The sequence below is a fragment of the Xyrauchen texanus genome, chromosome 14 (genome assembly GCF_025860055.1).
Source record: "Xyrauchen texanus isolate HMW12.3.18 chromosome 14, RBS_HiC_50CHRs, whole genome shotgun sequence".
NCBI classification, from domain to species: Eukaryota; Metazoa; Chordata; class Actinopteri; order Cypriniformes; family Catostomidae; genus Xyrauchen; species Xyrauchen texanus.
In genome coordinates, this window is record NC_068289.1 from 18,772,196 (window position 1) to 18,790,776 (window position 18,581).

The window sequence follows — 18,581 nt, forward strand, 5'->3', positions numbered from 1 at the left end:
CAACCATTTATGAGATTTCAATGTTTCGCCATTCAAGTAGATAGGAGGGGCACTGTCATAAATGGAAATAGCCTCCCGAGAGTGTCCAAAGATGGCCGACAGTGGACTGACTTCCTAAAAGACTTTGGCTTTCAGCGTTTTTAGATGCTGTCAAGTGTTAAACTTTTAAAAAGTTAAAACACCTGCGTTCTGTTCTCATCATTACATCTAGTTTTTCCTTACCCAATATTTATGTTCTACGTATTTTTATACTTTTTAGCATATCACGCTGTTAGCTTAGCAACATGCTAAAGGCAAACTCAATCTATATTCTGCTCTATTTGTTTGTGCAGCGTCTTGCTTTTTCTTTTTTTTTTGGTGCAAGAATGTCTCCATTCTGAATGGCCTCTTAGAAGGCAGTTAATTGCACAGACAATATACAGCAGTACTCTCTAGGTCAACGTTTTCCAAAGTATGCAATAAACACTCCGTTTTCTGTTAAGGAAAATGCCATTTTAGTGTGGCTGAGAGGCATAAACGTAGCAAAATTTATGTATTTACAAATTAAAACAGTGTGTATATGGCATTAGTCCACCCAATAATGAAAATTCTATTATCATTTACTCAGTCATTACAAACCCAAATAAATTTCTTTATTTTGTGGAACAAGAGGAGAAATTTAGAAAGAAAGTGAACAGGGACTGAGGATGTCAGTCACAAACATACTTCCTAAGACCGCTTTTTGTGTTTATCAGAATAAACAGGGTTTGAAATGTCAAGAAGGAGAGTTAATGATGACTGAATTTTCATTTTTGGGTTTAAAACTTATTTAGTATATCTAAATAAGAGCCAAAAAAAGAGCTTTATTAACACACCCGCAGATATGCGATCACAAACGTCAGCATGTAACCCCTCTGACCGTTATCCTCTCCTGCAGCCAGACCTCTAAAACACACACACACACACACACACACACACACACACACACACACACACACACACACACACACACACACACACACACACACACACACCACAGTACCGGTTACTGTTAAGTGAAGAAAATAATATATTATCTGCACAGTTAAAGTTTCAAATGAAAATCATGAGGCATAGTGGTCTGGATAACATTTCCTGCATGAACACAAACACACATAGGATCAATAAGGTCAGTGCTGGGATTTACCCTCTATCCATCACAATCAGCCTCTAATTAAATATTCTCAAAATCAACACAAGCTCGTTAATGCAGAAATCATTCAATGTGTTCACTCATTTCCAGGCACGCTCATATCACTGCCACTGAATGAGTTGTGATGAATGAGCGAGACAACTGCAAACGCTTCTGTAAAGAATCAGAAAGATCAGTTAAGGTCAAACGTCACAACCCTTATGACCTTTGCTGACCTATACTGGTGAAATAGTTACTCCAGTTCCATAGAAACAGAATTAGTAGAAGACACACAGATGGTTCCTTACCCAAATTTGGCAGCGATGTCGTAAACCTGTTTCTCGTGCTGCAAAACCTTCTCACGATCACCCTCAAACAACAGCGTGGCGACACACAGGTGGTGTGGGTCAAATCCTTTAAACTGAGAAAAATATTGCATAAGACAATGTGAATTAAAAACTAACCCTATTAAATTTCTTAAATGCTCTTTGTCTAATTCTGCACAAATCATCAGTTTACAATAACTTTAGAAAAAAACTAAAGTTTTCCTAATAACGCATCAACATACATGCCAACATAACATTTTCCACCTCTGAAATGGTTTGTCTTTTCTGCTTTCATCAGTAAGGCCTCACGGGCAGGGAAAAACAATATTAACCAATAATATCATAACTCAACATTTCACAAGTCGATCAAATCCCACCCTTGGCCCAACCTACTTTATTTCCTGCTGAATATTGTGTCACTCGTAAATATGTCACATTATGGAAGTAAAATGCATTGCAAATGATGATGTTTTTTTTAAGGCAATTGATTACACAGCCAATAAAATAAAACATCTTAGATTTTAAGATCAAAGTCATATAGATGTCCCCCTCTCTTATTGCAAGCAATTAGATACTATGGGAGTGGTGATAACTGCTTTAGCAAAAGGTCATGAGGTATCAGTGTATTACTCCCTGATAATGCGGAGTCTGGGGGACGGAGCTTCAACTTCTCTCAAGAGATTATGGGAGAAAGATTTAAACTTGGTACTGGAGGAGGGAGTGTGGACTAGAATTCTAAAAAATATCAAGTCTACATCTAGAGATGCAAGGGTGCGTCTTATGCAATTTAAGATTTGACATCAATTCTATTGGACCCCCTCTAGATTGTATAGGCTTGCTCTTAAATACACACCCATCTGCTGGTGATGCCAGTCAGAAGATGGGGACACAACCCATGTTTGTTGGTGGTGTGTTAAGATTCATGAATTTTAGTTGAGGGTTCAGAGTTTTATGTGTGATGTATTAGGCACTCAAATTTTCATTTTGCACCAGACTCTGTATTTTAGGCGATGGGGCAATCATTAATATAGGGGATAAGTACATACAAATTTGGGTCCTAGCCAGTGTTATGATCAGCAGACAGGTCATCCATAGGAGATGGAAGTCGGCTGGAGCACCCTCATTTCAGGAGAGGTGCACAGAGATGGGCAGGGTAGCGGCATTTGAGGTGTCGTCATATAGAAGGCTAGGCGACCAGGAGTTGTTCGATAAAAAGTGAGGCAGATATCTGGCCTTTTTGCAGGGTTGGGGATGAGCAGTGGAGAGGGACTTATAGTTTTACTGTGTTTATTTTTTTAATTTTTATTATATATTTATTTATTTATTTTGATCTGCGTGTCTACGCGCAGGCTTGGCCACAGGGATGTTTGTTGGGGGTCGGGTGGCGTTGGGGATTGGGAGAGGGTTTTAGGGGGATAATGGTTGAATCTGTACATGAACGTTTTTGCGGCTTTGCGGCTCTCCGACTGTTCATTGCTTTGTAATTAATATTTGTTACACGTAATGTAATCTGTTCCTCCAAAAGATTACACAAGTACTGCCACCTACGGCCACTTTCACTTTGTGCTGGCACAAAAGTATTTTAGGATTAGCGCTCACAAATAATATCATAATAGTCCTTTTACAAGAGTACTACATTTTTTTGAAAAAAGTAGATCTTAAATAAAATTAAAATAAACCCTGATCTTAAACACAAAGCAGATTCTGATAATTATAGTTGAAATAATTTTATTATGAAAAACAAAGAGACCACACAGCGATATGAGATACATGAAGCCCAAATGATGAGAATAAAGTTGTGGCATTTTGAGATTAAAGTCATAATATTATGAGAGAAAAGGCTACTGACTAACTAAATAAATAAATAAATTTAAATGAAATACTGATTTGCATTGAAATTATATTATTATGTGAGAAGAAATGAAATCGTTGAACAGCTAAATTTCACTTCCGGATTGCGTCAAGTTCTGTTGGTTTTTATTTGCAAAAATAATTATCTGACTGGTCATTATCCTGCTTATTGCAAGACTACATGCAAATTAAATTAATTAATTAATTAACATGAAACATTGATTTGAGTTTCACTTATTTTATTAGCTTACTTGTAGAGATTGCAGAGTGATACAAAAGTACAAAGATGATTCGCAATACCCGACTGACTGGTCTTAATTCCTCGAATGTTCGCTGTTACTCAAAAATATCAGAACGCTAGATTGTGCCACTGACCAATCAGAATCAAGCATTCCAGGGACCCGTGTAATAAGTAAAGGATAATGTACAGTCCCCCAGTCATAATCAGAAAATAAACCCTGATCTTAAACACAAAGCAGATTCTGATAATTATAGTTTAAATAATTTTATTATGAAAAACAAAGAGACCACACAGCGATATGAGATACATGAAACTAGCACATCTATGTTGGAAATCAAGAACTCCAGAAAGCTGTGTAATATCAGTATTTGACTGGTATGGCCACACACATTTACAGTTCCTTCTCACCTTTGTGATGTAGAATTTTTTCAACCCATCCAAAAATGATGTGAATATAGAGGACACTTGTGGCTTGAGTGCATGACCTGTCAAAACATTATTAAAACATCAGTTAAATATCAGTAGTAAAATCATTTATTAATCTCTTTTTCTCGTATTGTTCTACTGCCAGCAAACATCACTGAGGTCAGCTCATGGATTTCCCTGCGGACTATGTGTCAGATTTATTAGTGGTGTGAACAACAGCACAGTACGAGGGGGAGAGAGAGGGGCGAGAGAGTGAGAGAATATGAGAGAGAGAGAGAGAGAGAGAGAGAGAGAGAGCAGTGGCAATATTGTACAGAGGTGTGTCATAAATCATTCTGAGAGCCATTACTGATAAGAAACGCTGGTGAATCTCACACGCAGTCAAATATACCACTGGAAAGCAACACAAAACCTCAGACAAATGCAAATCAACTTAAATCGGTGTGTCAAATGTATATTAGATACTTTTTAACTATGTCTGGGTGGTATCACTGCCATTACAATAGAAATATTAACCGATAGAGATTTGAATCTACTGTTTTTCCCACAGTAGATTTTTGTATGGCTATCAGTGAGCAGGACTGCTTTTCGTTATTTACACATGAGAGTGACAATTAAACAAAGAATAATGCAAAAATACAGAACGGGACATGTCCAAGAAAAACAAATAATTTGCTATTATATATATACACACTCACCTAAAGGATTATTAGGAACACCTGTCCAAATTTCTCATTAATGCAATTATCTAATCAACCAATCACATGGCAGTTGCTTCAATGCATTTAGGCGTGTGGTCCTGGTCAAGACAATCTCCTGAACTCCAAACTGAAATGTCAGAATGGGAAAGAAAGGTGATTTAAGCAATTTTGAGCGTGGCATGATTGTTGGTGCCAGACAGGCCGGTCTGAGTATTTCACAATCTGCTCAGTTACTGGGATTTTCACGCACAATCATTTCTAGGGTTTACAAAGAATGGTGTGAAAAGGAAAAACATCCAGTATGCGGCAGTCCTGTGGGCCGAAAATGCCTTGTTGATGCTAGAGGTCAGAGGAGAATGGGCGGACTGATTCAAGCTGATAGAAGAGCAACTTTGCCTGAAATAACCACTCATTACAACCGAGGTATGCAGCAAAGCATTTGTGAAGCCACAACACGCACAACCTTGAGGCGGATGGGCTACAACAGCAGAAGACCCCACCGGGTACCACTCATCTCCACTACAAATAGGAAAAAAAGGCTACAATTTGCAAGAGCTCACCAAAATTGGACAGTTGAAGACTGGAAAAATGTTGCCTGGTCTGATGAGTCTCGATTTCTGTTGAGACATTCAGATGGTAGAGTCAGAATTTGGCGTAAACAGAATGAGAACATGGATCCATCATGCCTTGTTACCACTGTGCAGGCTGGTGGTGGTGGTGTAATGGTGTGGGGATGTTTTCTTGTCACACTTTAGGCCCCTTAGTGCCAATTGGGCATCGTTTAAATGCCACGGCCTACCTGAGCATTGTTTCTGACCATGTCCATCCCTTTATGGCCACCATGTACCCATCCTCTGATGGCTACTTCCAGCAGGATAATGCACCATGTCACAAAGCTCGAATCATTTCAAATTGGTTTCTTGAACATGACAATGAGTTCACTGTACTAAAATGGCCCCCACAGTCACCAGATCTCAACCCAATAGAGCATCTTTGGGATGTGGTGGAACGGGAGCTTCGTGCCCTGGATGTGCATCCCACAAATCTCCATCAACTGCAAGATGCTATCCTATCAATATGGGCCAACATTTCTAAAGAATGCTTTCAGCACCTTTTTGAATCAATGCCACATAGAATTAAGGCAGTTCTGAAGGCGAAAGGGGGTCAAACACAGTATTAGTATGGTGTTCCTAATAATCCTTTAGGTGAGTGTATATATATATATATATATATATTATGTAAACAGGTTTACACTTGCCCAGCAATGTCGCAACTAGGTAAAACAAATTAAAAAATTAATTAAATAAACCACAATTAACTGCTACAGGAACAGTGAATTTAATCTGCACTTTTTGCCAATATCCATAATTGCATTTTTATTTATTTATTCAGTGTTTTATGCACTGTGTATTGATTAGCGCTATCAATTTAACATGTTAATTTAGTGTGATTCATTAAATAAAATAAATATAACACATTAAAACAATTAATGCAACAATCATGTCCCCGACCACACATAAATTCCGTAATAAGGAATTGTCTAAATTCCATAGCAATTCAAGCGCGAGGAACTACCTTTATGTTTTTGTGAATCAGTCAACAGTCAGTGCAACTCCAGCTGTACTGGCAAAGAAACACACTTACAAAGTGCAGTCAGCATAAAAGATCCTCACGAAGCAGGATGCACACATGTGTTCAAAAATAGCTGGATGAAGCAGAACAGAATCGCATTTTTCAAAGTTTTAAACAACACTGAACTCGACACAGCATCACAACAATGCGGCATTTATGGCAAGAGACGTTGATAACCATGGTATAATTCCAAAGTAATTAGTTACTGTGATCTATTTAATTTTGAATTAAAAAGACAGATTAACAAACTCAATATCAAAATAGATTGATGTGGTTATGTGGATTATGTTCAATGATATGTACATAAAACAAACAATATTTCGACTTTTTATGTCTTAACTTATCTGTCACAATGATGTAAAGTCTTTGTGAAATTATTATGTTTATTAATTTTATAATTATACAATACGCTATAACGTGTAAAGTGTTTACTTCAAAAAGTGTCAAAATAAAAAAGTCCCTGTATACAGAAGCCAGGCATACAATGTATCATTTAAAAGCTAATAATCTGAACTTTTCAGAGATAATCATTACTTCTGCATTTATGCTACTTAAAATAACAAAATAAGGCCTAACAAAATTGCAAAATTAGCACCCCCTAGAGGTAATGGGGTCGAAATATTTATATATAAAACAATTAAATAAAAAAAAAGTCTTTCACGTAGCACCTAAATGCACAAGCCATATATCAAATGAAAGCTCTAATTCTCAGGAATGTAACTGTATATTTATTTAGTAATGCAACAGTTCTAAAGATTTTCATAAGAATCAAAGAGTGAAATATAGCCGCAAGCGGCATTCATCAGGGTCCAAGCACGTATGGCCAGGACAGGACATTAAATTCAACACAATATATTCTGTGAATGCTGTGGACACTGTCAAATTTGACAGTTTTTTGTCAAATTTCTTTCAAAAGATATTTTATCAGTTGTAAAATTTGAATGACAACAAAATGACAATAGAATATGAAGGAGAAGAACAGATTTTTGATTGTTGGACAGCAGCACATTACAAGAGCAAAAAAGGAATTCAAAGAGGATTTTCAAGGATTTTAAGTCTTGGTGCTCCATCTAGTGAACAAAATCGGTAATACATCCTTGATTTACCATGCATAAATTAGATTTTGGATTGCTAGACAAATAAATCAGGAAAAAATTTACTTGAGGAAAAACATAAACAGATTTCATAGGGCTCTTCATTTGGTGGATAGTTGCACAGATATTACATTAAAAGAACAATAAATCAAAAGTCAGAGGATTTAATGGAATGTCTTAGATGCTGCTCTATCTAGTGAACAAAATGGGTAGTACATCCTTCATCTTTCAGTTATTGTTGAAATAATATTTGCATTTGCTGTTGACAAGTGGAAAATTTAGCACATGTCCTCAGACTATCATAGTGTGTATGTTTTAAATTTTGTCATGTTTGGAAGTTGTGCACACAAATAAAACCATACTACTAGTTACAATCAAATAATTCACTGGCTTAAATCTTCTAAACAATTTGACATATCAAAAAAAAAGAAAAACAAAAATATATATATATATATATATATATTTGTCAGGACAGTCCCCAGATGATTTTCGAGCCAATAGGACAAACGGTCTAGGAGGAATTCTAAATGGAACTTTGATTCTAGCCCTTATAGATAAGAAGTTATTAGCAAAAAAATCTAATTAGCTCAGTATAGTGCCACCTTGTGGACAATATTCACCAAATTGTATAATTGGTATACAGCCTAATTAGGGTGACCTGTAAGTGCTCTTTAAATTCCATAACGATCGGACATTCGCAATACAAGTTATTAGCTGCTAAAATTTGATTGGCTGCTGGCGGCCGTTTTTGTTAATTTGTCTAATCGTTTTTGTAAGGATATGTTAGCACGTGATCCAAAGATGATGCATGCCAAGTTTCAAATGTTTCAATCAAATGGTTCCGAAGTTATAAGGAATTTGATATGTTCTGATATCAAAGTATTCCAAGTTTTAACCATTGAATAAATTAGGGACACGCCCAAAGAATTAATTAGCTAATATCAACAAAACGATTTGACAAATCAAAAATCCGAAAAGATAATTTTGTCAGGACCTTCCCTAGATTAAGCGTGCACAATTTCAAGCAAATCAGAAAAATGGCCTAGGAGGAGTTCACCAAGTAGGTTTTTCCAAAAATTCTAAATTCAAAATATATATATATTTTTTTACTTTTGTTTGTCGTGACTTAAGGAACCGAGGAAACACTTACGGTTGCGAAGACGTGAGCCAAAAGGTAAAGTGCTTATTATTATAGCACCGCCTAGAGTCGGATGGGGGTGTTTTATACCAAGTATAAATAATGGGGGTCATTCTGCCAAGTTTGGTGTCTTTAGGACTTAAGGTTTTGTCTGCCCATATGCTTTTAAGGCAGAAGGAGAAGATGATCAGGAAAAATACAAATACAGCACCTTTGGTGTTTGGACTCCTAAAGTCCGAGAGCACTGATCACTGCTGTTGTAAGCCCCAAATAGCTTAAAACTTTATAACTGCTTTAACCTTAAGCAGTTTTCTAAAAAATGAGCCACACTTTACTAGTCTGTGATCTTAAAAGTTCAGAACAAAATATCCATCCAGCAGGAAAAGCATGAAATAAGGCTTTTCAATTTGAGGTAGAGTGAACAGAACAAGAACTATATGTTTACAAAAAAAACTTTGTTTATCATAAACTTATAAACACATACAATATTTATGAATAATTTAAGTCAATATTTTTTTTATTTGGGGTGATTTCTGAAAAAAGAGAAAAAAAATGTGCAATTAGTCCACAGTATGTGAATGGTAAGCTTTTAAATTTGAGTGTGAAAAAGTGTGACGGCAGCCCAAAAATGCAACAGAGTTTGATTTTATGAATGATTTTTCCAGGCCTGGAAATCACAAATTTGAATTTTCCAATGTCAGTAGGAACCCTGTAGACAGCCGGGTGTGTGAGGAAAAGATAACCATAATCTGTCTTAAACTCACTCACTCAACAGACAAACTGTTCTGCTTTAACCTACATTGTCATTTCAGATAGTGCACATTAACACTTTGAAACAATAATTCAAGTTTCCTTAGAGTATTTTTCAGTCTGCCCTCCAATGACGTTCAGTTTGTCAGGGTCTACACTTCCATAATGCTGTGCCACTGACATTACCACAGTGAATCTGTTTAAACGCATTGCAATACTAATCACCTCAATATTCTTCAGGTTGTTATCATAAAACAAATATAAAAATAACACTGCCACACTTCTGGACTAAAAGTGTGCATTCAGCAAAAAACATTGTGATTACAGAGACTGGATTCTTCATTAAAGAGTCAATACATCTCTCTCTCTCTCTCTCTCTCTCTCTCTCTCTCTCTCTCTCTCTCTCTCTCTCTCTCTCAAGAAGTGCAAAGTCGATGAAAACACAGAGCCATACAGAGTTAATGAGCTCCCTGGAGACAGCGAGAACTTTTCCACATATATCTGGCAACCCCTCAGAAAGTCCCCCACATCTCCACATGTAACGATATAAAACTGCTGTACTGTGAGCTTAATTGCTGCCAGAGCCATTTTTCATTGTTCCTGAACTGTGTGTTTCACGCTCGTTCGTTTGCTGCTCAGCTGGTAAAATAATGATCAATTTCACTTTATACAAGTCGGTGTGAGAGGGGGTTCTCCGGAGATAAATTACAACAGACAAAATTAAATCACTTGATGTAATGAATACACAAAACAACAACAACAAGTAATAAAAACTAAAATACTGCTTTCAAATGCTACATTTTTCGATTCATCTCTTAATTATATGAAAAGGGATTGCTGATTCTTAAGTGAGAGATGACTTCATAACAGATGATGTTTGAAATAAAGGCCTTCTGTGTGTCTCTACTACATGCTCTAAGTTAACCTTTGTTTCAAAAACCCTACATAACCCTTTAAAAATGCTATTTAATTTTGCCTGTATAATTTCTTTGAAAATAATAACGTCATCATTGACTTTGCATCAGAGGAATAATCATACTAAAATAATTTTGAAAGAGATGTTTCATTCTCTAATATGTTGAAATTATTCACTGTAAATCTGAAAATTACTTCAGTGATATAATTTTTATATAATATATAATTTTCTGACGGTAAAATACTTTCTCCTATTCCAATTTAAAGACAATGGCGCAAGCCGATAGGTCCTTTAAACATGTAATCTGTTAGCTATAAAAATATCCATGCTCAGCATGTCCTTAGCAGGTCCTTAGGTAGAAATTTGTAGGTCCAAAAAGCACAGATAGTCCGCATAAGTGTAGTCTGTCTTATCTCCAGTGGTGACATCGATTCTCTTTAGAAGACATTAAATCACTTTGTGTGCGAAAAATAATTATATAAAATAAATATATTTAAGTGCTTTTTAACAATAAAAGATTGCTTCCAGTCAGGCGTTGTTGATGAATGAGAACTCCTGTGACGTAAGCACATTGGATGTGTGTCTGTCACACGTCAATTCACGTGTCATCGCACTTACGTCACGGGAGCACTCGGGTAAATACTTTATAGTTAAAATGTGCTTAAATATCGTTCTTTTTCGCACACAAAGTGATCGATTCACTTTAGAAGACATTAATGTCACCGCTGGAGATAGGATGGACTAATCTTATGCTGACTATCTGTGCATTTTTGGACCTACAGATTTCTAAATCACCACCCACTCACATTCTAAGGACCTGCTGAGCCTGGATCTTTTTCTACAAATCTTCAAAAGTGTTTTGCAGATGAAAGCAAGTCATACACATCTCAGATGGCATGAAGGTGAGTAAATGATCAGATAATTTACATTTTTGGGTGAACTATCCCTTTAACCAATCAACTTGTATCATCTTTGTCTAACATTTAAATTGCCTCAATTGTTTGCAGGTAAGCTGGATTCACTGCATCGTATTATTTGCCCTGTTTGAAATCATCCTCCTCCCCAGCACCACATGTCTAAAGCTGCTTCAAGGGTATTGAGCATGCAGCAGCATCGTAAAAGATCTAGTCCACAAAGACCAATCCTACCAACTTGTCATATCAATTACAATACCTTAAATCAATTTCGAGTTGTTATCATGATTGAACTATAAGTAAGCCTGTCAAACAAAGCCAAAATGCAGGAACTAGGCGTGACAGGGCGGAGGGCGTGGCCGGGTTGTGATTCTACACACCCGGTCCCTTATCAGGCTAATCAAGCCTCCGAGAGGGATAAAGGCCAACTGCGGAGGATGGTGCTGGAGAGAGAGATCGTTTACGGACATGTCTGTCATGTGGTCTAAAAGAGTACATTTCAGCCATTTGACAAAATGTGTAGTTACTGTGTTTGCCTTTGTCCTCATTAGTGTAAAGAAACATTGATAGGGCAGCAGGAGTGTCAGAGAAACCGGTTTAGAAACCAAACTTTTTGTACAATTCAACTCACAAGATATTCACTCAACCACAACATTCAACTGGTCATTGAGTATTTCATCACTAATCACCATCTAATCCTAGTGTTTCTGTGATTGGCTGGAGCAGTGGCGACTGAATCCCTCTTTGATCAGAGATAAGCCCACACAAGGCCGTATCCCACGGCAAACCCTCTGAGACATTATTGTAACCATGACAACACATCCTGCACTCCCACGCTGAATGCTTTGCGTCACTGTTCTCCATTCCTGCATGTTCATGTTTAGCTTCCTTTGTAAAATATTTTCTAAGAATCCAAGAAATTATCAACATAACTAACTCGGTATAAACTGTTCCTCAGGATGCACTGTTCACAGTCTTTTGATTTGACATGGCTTTTCCAGTTGTATTGTTTTATTCCTATAAGGGCTGTCAATCGATTAAAAGTTTTAATCAAATTAATTACATAGTGTCCCGATTAATTAATCGTGATTAATCGCATATACAAATATTTGCTGAGAAAGCCCCTCATGTAACAATAATTCAATCTATAAAGATTATACATATTTATATCAATATATAATTATACATAGTTATCTTTAAATATAAAAAAAAAAAATATATATATATATATATCTTTAAATATAAAATATATATATATATATATATATATATATATATATATATATATATATATATATATATATATATATATATACACACACACACACACACACACACACACACACACACACACACACACACACACACCCACCTCACCTAAAGGATTATTAGGAACACCATACTAATACTGTGTTTGACCCCCTTTCGCCTTCAGAACTGCCTTAATTCTACGTGGCACTGATTCAACAAGGTGCTGAAAGCATTCTTTAGAAATGTTGGCCCATATTGATAGGATAGTATCTTGCAGTTGATGGACATTTGTGGGATGCACATCCAGGCCACGAAGCTCCCGTTCCACCACATCCCAAAGATGCTCTATTGGGTTGAGATCTGGTGACTGTGGGGGCCATTTTAGTACAGTGAACTCATTGTCATGTTCAAGAAACCATTTTGAAATGATTCGAGCTTTGTGACATGGTGCATTATCCTGCTGGAAGAAGCCATCAGAGGATGGGTACATGGTGGCCATAAAGGGATGGACATGGTCAGAAACAATGCTCAGGTAGGCCATGGCATTTAAACGATGCCCAATTGGCACTAAGGGGCCTAAAGTGTGCCAAGAAAACATCCCCCACACCATTACACCACCACCACCAGCCTGCACAGTGGTAACAGGGCATGATGGATCCATGTTCTCATTCTGTTTACGCCAAATTCTGACTCTACCATCTGAATGTCTCAACAGAAATCGAGACTCATCAGACCAGGCAACATTTTTCCAGTCTTCAACGGTCCAATTTTGGTGAGCTCTTGCAAATTGTAGCCTCTTTTTCCTATTTGTATTGGAGATGAGTGGTACCGGTGGGGTCTTCTGCTGTTGTAGCCCATCCGCCTCAAGGTTGTGCATGTTGTGGCTTCACAAATGCTTTGCTGCATACCTCGGTTGTAACGAGTGGTTATTTCAGACAAAGTTGCTCTTCTATCAGCTTGAATCAGTCGGCCCATTCTCCTCTGACCTCTAGCATCAACAAGGCATTTTCAGCCCACAGGACTGCCGCATACTGGATGTTTTTCCCTTTTCACACCATTCTTTGTAAACCCTAGAAATGGTTGTGCGTGAAAATCCCAGTAACTGAGCAGATTGTGAAATACTCAGACTGGCCCGTCTGGCACCAACAACCATGCCACGCTCAAAATGGCTTAAATCACCTTTCTTTCCCATTCTGACATTCAGTTTGGAGTTCAGGAGATTGTCTTGACCAGGACCACACCCCTAAATGCATTGAAGCAACTGCCATGTGATTGGTTGATTAGATAATTGCATTAATGAGAAATTGAACAGGTGTTCCTAATAATCCTTTATGTGAGCATATATATATATATATATATATATATATATATATATCCTTCAAGTGTTTTGAACGCAAGAACGTAACACATGTCTGTGTTGTGGGTTGTTTTCTTCACTGTATAAACTGCGTTGCTCATACAGCTGAAATTTCACTTACTGCCCTCTGGAGTAAACAGGTGGTATTACAAGCTTGAATTTCTCAGGAATCTTCCTTATTATGGTGCGATTAATTGCGTACATTTTTTTAACACGTTATTTTTTGTCAAATTAATCACACCGCATTAACGTGTTAAATCGACAGCCCTAATTCCTATATAAGAATTTTAAATAAATTTTATTGAGATTCCACAAACAGTTATTTCTAGACACTGAAATATTTTAGGGTTTGTGTTTTGAGAATTTAGGACAGCTGACGTTTGGCTAACATGTCTCATAACTACATACAATGCAATAAAACAACACAAGATAAAAGTTAACTTTTCCTTGTTAATCAGTTTTTCTCCAAAACAGCTAAAGCCGCAAAAAGTGACGAGCAAATGGACATTTTGTTGGTCATTTTGTTTCTGCTGTGTCGCATCGGTTAGCCACATATGCTGTGAACTTTCATTGCTCCAATATCCCGCTCATCATTACCATCAAATGTTTTGATTGGCTGTCATTGTGCTGTGGTGTGCAGCAGTTTTGCATTCATGTGGACAGACAAATTGCTTGATGCTAGAAACTTTTTATATCATGTCTGTAAAAAATAAACCTACTTGAGCCCTGAAAATTTCCAACAGAATTTGCCTTTAGATGAAATTAATTGTATGCATCACAAACTGATTAGAAGAAACAACAAAACTCACCAAACTGAAACTGCTCGTTGTCCATTAGCCGAATAGATGCTGGCGCACATCTCTGGAGGGGAGAAGAAATTAATCAATTAAACAAAAAAACAGCTTTAACTTGCATCTTCACAGACCGGAAACAGATGAACACATATGATATGTACACTATGAAGTGAATAACGCTGATCATTTTCTAATAAGGCCACATGTCAAGGTCTGGGTAGATTAGATGGTAAACGAACAATCAGTTCTCGTAGTCAACGTGTTTAATGCAGGAGAAATGGGCAGAGGTAAATACCTGAGAGACTTTGACAAGGGCCAAATTGTTATGGCCAGATGACTGTCAGAGCATCTCTGAAATGGCAAGGCTTGTGAGATGCTCCTGGTCAGCAGTGGTGAGTACCTACTGACAGTGGTCCGAAAAGGGACAAACCACAATCCGGCAACAGGGTGTTGGGCGCCCAATGCTCATCGATGCACGAGGGCACCGAAGGCTATGCTGTCTGGTCTGAACCAACAGAAAAGTTTAATGATGGTTACGGGAGGAATATGTCACAACACACTGTGCATCACATCCTGCTGCGTATGGGGCTGCATAGCCGCAGACTGGTCAGAGTGCCTATGATGACCCCTGTCCACTATCGAAAGTGCCTACAATGGACGTGAGCGTCGGAACTGGTCCTTGGAGCAGTGGAAGAAGGTCGCCTGGTCCGATAAATCCCATTTTCTTTTACATCACTTGGACGGCTGTGTATGTGTGTGCCATTTATCTGGGGAAGTGATGGCACCAGGATGGGAAACCATGGGTCCTGCCATTCATGTGGATGTCAATTTGGCACATGCCAAATACCTAAACATCGTTGAAGACCAGGTATACCCCTTCATGACAATGGTATTCCCTGATGGAAGTGGCCTCTTTCAGCAGGATAATGCGCCCTGCCACACTGCACACATTGTTCGGGGATGGTTTTAGGAACATGATTAAGAGTTCAAGGAGTTGCCCTGGTCTCCATATTCCCTAGATCTCAATCCGATTGAGCATCTATGGGATGTGCTGGACCAACAAGTCCGATTCACAGTGCCTCCACCTCGCAACTTAAAGGACTTAAATCTGCTGCTAATGTCTTTGTGCCAGATACCAAAGGACACCTTCAGGGGTCTTGCAGAGTCCATGCATTGGTGGGTCGGCTCAGTTTTGGCAACACGTGGAGGTGGTCATAATGTTTTGGTTCATCAGTGTATAATGGGATCACATGTATAATGTATCCATTTCCTTCAGCTTAAAAACAAATCTACAATATCATTTTTTAATAAAGTGCACTCTGTAATTGTTAATGTTGCCTGCAGTTGCCTTGGACTTATACTACTCAATCCACCTACTGATATGACTGCAATATTCATTTGAAACATTTTTTAAAAGTACTATTAATTTCTTTATATGTAAAACTTTTATAATGTGGATAATTTACTTTGTCGATCTTTCTACAATATTTTTGTAGTTTACAAACAGTACAAAAAAGTTATACAGTATATTCCAATTAAAATACTGTGCAACCCTATTATTATTTTTTTTTTTTATTCTAAGCAGCTTTGGGCAAAATGAAACTGAGAGAGAAACAGTGTGGAGGTCCTGAATAACAATCAATAATTCAATTTTAAGTTTGGATCACAGTTTGTTTATGGACAAATAAGAAGCTCTACTGCATAGAACAGTGTGGTCATCAATAACAGCTACATCAGCAGCAGCCTCACAGACTAATGAGAACTAGACTAGATGTACAGTAAGACCATTACAGAGTCCGAGCAAGGCTGCAGGTACACACATTATAATGAGACCTGGTGCAGTTCTTATTTAACACAAACACACACACACATCTCAAAATCTTCAAATCAATGTACTGTATCTCTAAAAAAAGACATACATAAGACATAAAAATATCCATAAACCCAGCACATTACTTTATATAAGGTACTTAAAGATGTAGAAAGGCACACAATATAGGGCTGGGCCATACATATATCCAATAGTCACAATATGATCACAAAGATTTTTTAAATTAATCCTTCAGGGCAGCACATTAATCAAAATAACATCAAAATGGCAATATGGTCAATTGTAAGTATTAAACTGCAAAAGACTGTGATTTAACAAAAGATTTATAAACATGCCTGTGTGTGCTTCAGAATAATCAATTGATGCACTGTTCTATGCAAGCGAGCGGTTCATGGGGTCATGTTAAGTGCTTCAAGAGCAGTTCACATGCATTGTGAAAGAAAAGTACTGCATATTCAAGCACAATTCCAACAAACATTAGTAACCACTACAAATCTACAAATGCAGCACAGGGGTTTAGAAATAATGCATTTTTTAAACAGACTAAATATCATAGATTTATACACCTGTCAATTATGTCAGTTATTGGCCATAACATTAATATTATGGTCTTGTGATCAGTATTAGTCAAAATATAAATTTATTAGTGTAGCAGAAAACGGACTGTTCTCAAGTCAAATGTGGCCACATACAGACCTGTCTGGCCACCTCTCTCAGGCACGCCACACCCTGCTGGAAGTTTGGGAAGACAACAGAGCCATATTTCAGATATTCAGGGATGGGCCGGATCTTCATCGTAACCTCAGTCACCACTCCCAGAGTTCCTGTGAATTAAGACATTATCATAAGCACATAATCAGCATGTCAGTGGACTAATGAGCCATGATATTCACTAAGCAGTATATCATAGCAGTGACTTTGATCATGGATGATTTGATTCAGTATTACACAGACTAATGAACTTCACACTGAGTGCTAATTTTTCCAGCAGATTTTCAGCCAGACCAAAAAAACTAAACAATGATCATATAATGAACCATCCAGAACAGTCTAATTCACATTTAAAATGACAAAATAGTTTCTCACAACAAAGTGAATTGAATGAAACGGCAAAGCCAATATGTAGCAGAAAGCTGCAAAAACTATAAACTTTCTGTAATACTTAATTCTGAATGGTCTACAACAGCATTCTGTGGTCAAATATTTTTGTATAATAGGAAACAGATTTCCTACTGTACGTAGCAAGTTTAATGTCTCACGTATCTAGAGGGGGAGGGGGGTCTAATTCTTATGGGTTATAACAAATAAATAAGGTTGTCTGAGGTGATAAAAATAGGTCATCATTTACAAGTCTACTATAAAAATCTTAGTTCTAAGAAATGTTTTTTATAAATATAAATATATAAATTAATCATATTTTCAAAAACAATTGTTTCGCTGCTTATTTTAATAACAATAAAAGATTATTCTGCACTAGTCAAGCCAACATTTATTTTTTCTAGAATTTCAGCTTTTCATTTTTTCATTACATTTTTTACTTTAAGCCCCAGAAAATATCAATATGACTATATATATATATATATATATATATATATATATATATATATATATATTTTAATGCTCATCATAGAAGAGGTGTATTCAAGAAAATGTTGTGCGTGAATAGCATTTCTTATGTTTTTTTTTATCATTTTTAAATAATTTAAAAGCTTTGGACAAAACAATTAGCATCAATTCACTGACCCTTACGCATGGCCATAATATGCACCAGTTACCCTCTGTTATTATATTTTATGATGAATTTTGTGAAAAGTTGAAAAATTCCATGTAAGGATTGCAAACAAGGTTTTTCTCTAGATCATACGCTCACAGATGCATTTTCTACAACAATAACCGTTTCTATGAAGGTAAAAAAAAAAATGGGTCTACACACAAAAGCATTTTATGGGCGATACGCTGATTTATTTATTTATTTGTTAAAAACATAAAGCTTACATGTTGTAACTGTACATTTGTCATAGCAATATCTTAACTTGTTTTTTTTTTAAAGGTGCAACATGTAACAATTTTCATATAATATTCACCCTTTTTTTGCCAATGTGTGAACGGCTTGTAACGCAACTTAAAAAATGAGGCCCTCCCAGACTTCCTAGGTTGCCTATTAAAGCTTGTAGACTGATTTTTATGTGAAGAGAGCGGGCCGCTTTAG

General features: G+C 36.9%; 1 protein-coding gene across 1 annotated transcript in view; it reads right to left on the reverse strand.

Annotated features, from left to right (window-relative positions):
- The window catches only part of LOC127654841 (alkyldihydroxyacetonephosphate synthase, peroxisomal-like), a 62,088-nt gene that overhangs the window by 18,982 nt on the left and 24,525 nt on the right, over window positions 1-18,581 (reverse strand). Inside the window, exons 11-15 of the mRNA XM_052142336.1 lie at window positions 17,069-17,196; window positions 14,557-14,608; window positions 3,977-4,053; window positions 1,459-1,571; window positions 855-924 (exon numbers count right to left, since the gene is read on the reverse strand). Coding sequence (XP_051998296.1) covers window positions 855-924; window positions 1,459-1,571; window positions 3,977-4,053; window positions 14,557-14,608; window positions 17,069-17,196 — 440 coding nt within the window. The remainder of the gene's footprint in view (window positions 1-854; window positions 925-1,458; window positions 1,572-3,976; window positions 4,054-14,556; window positions 14,609-17,068; window positions 17,197-18,581) is intronic.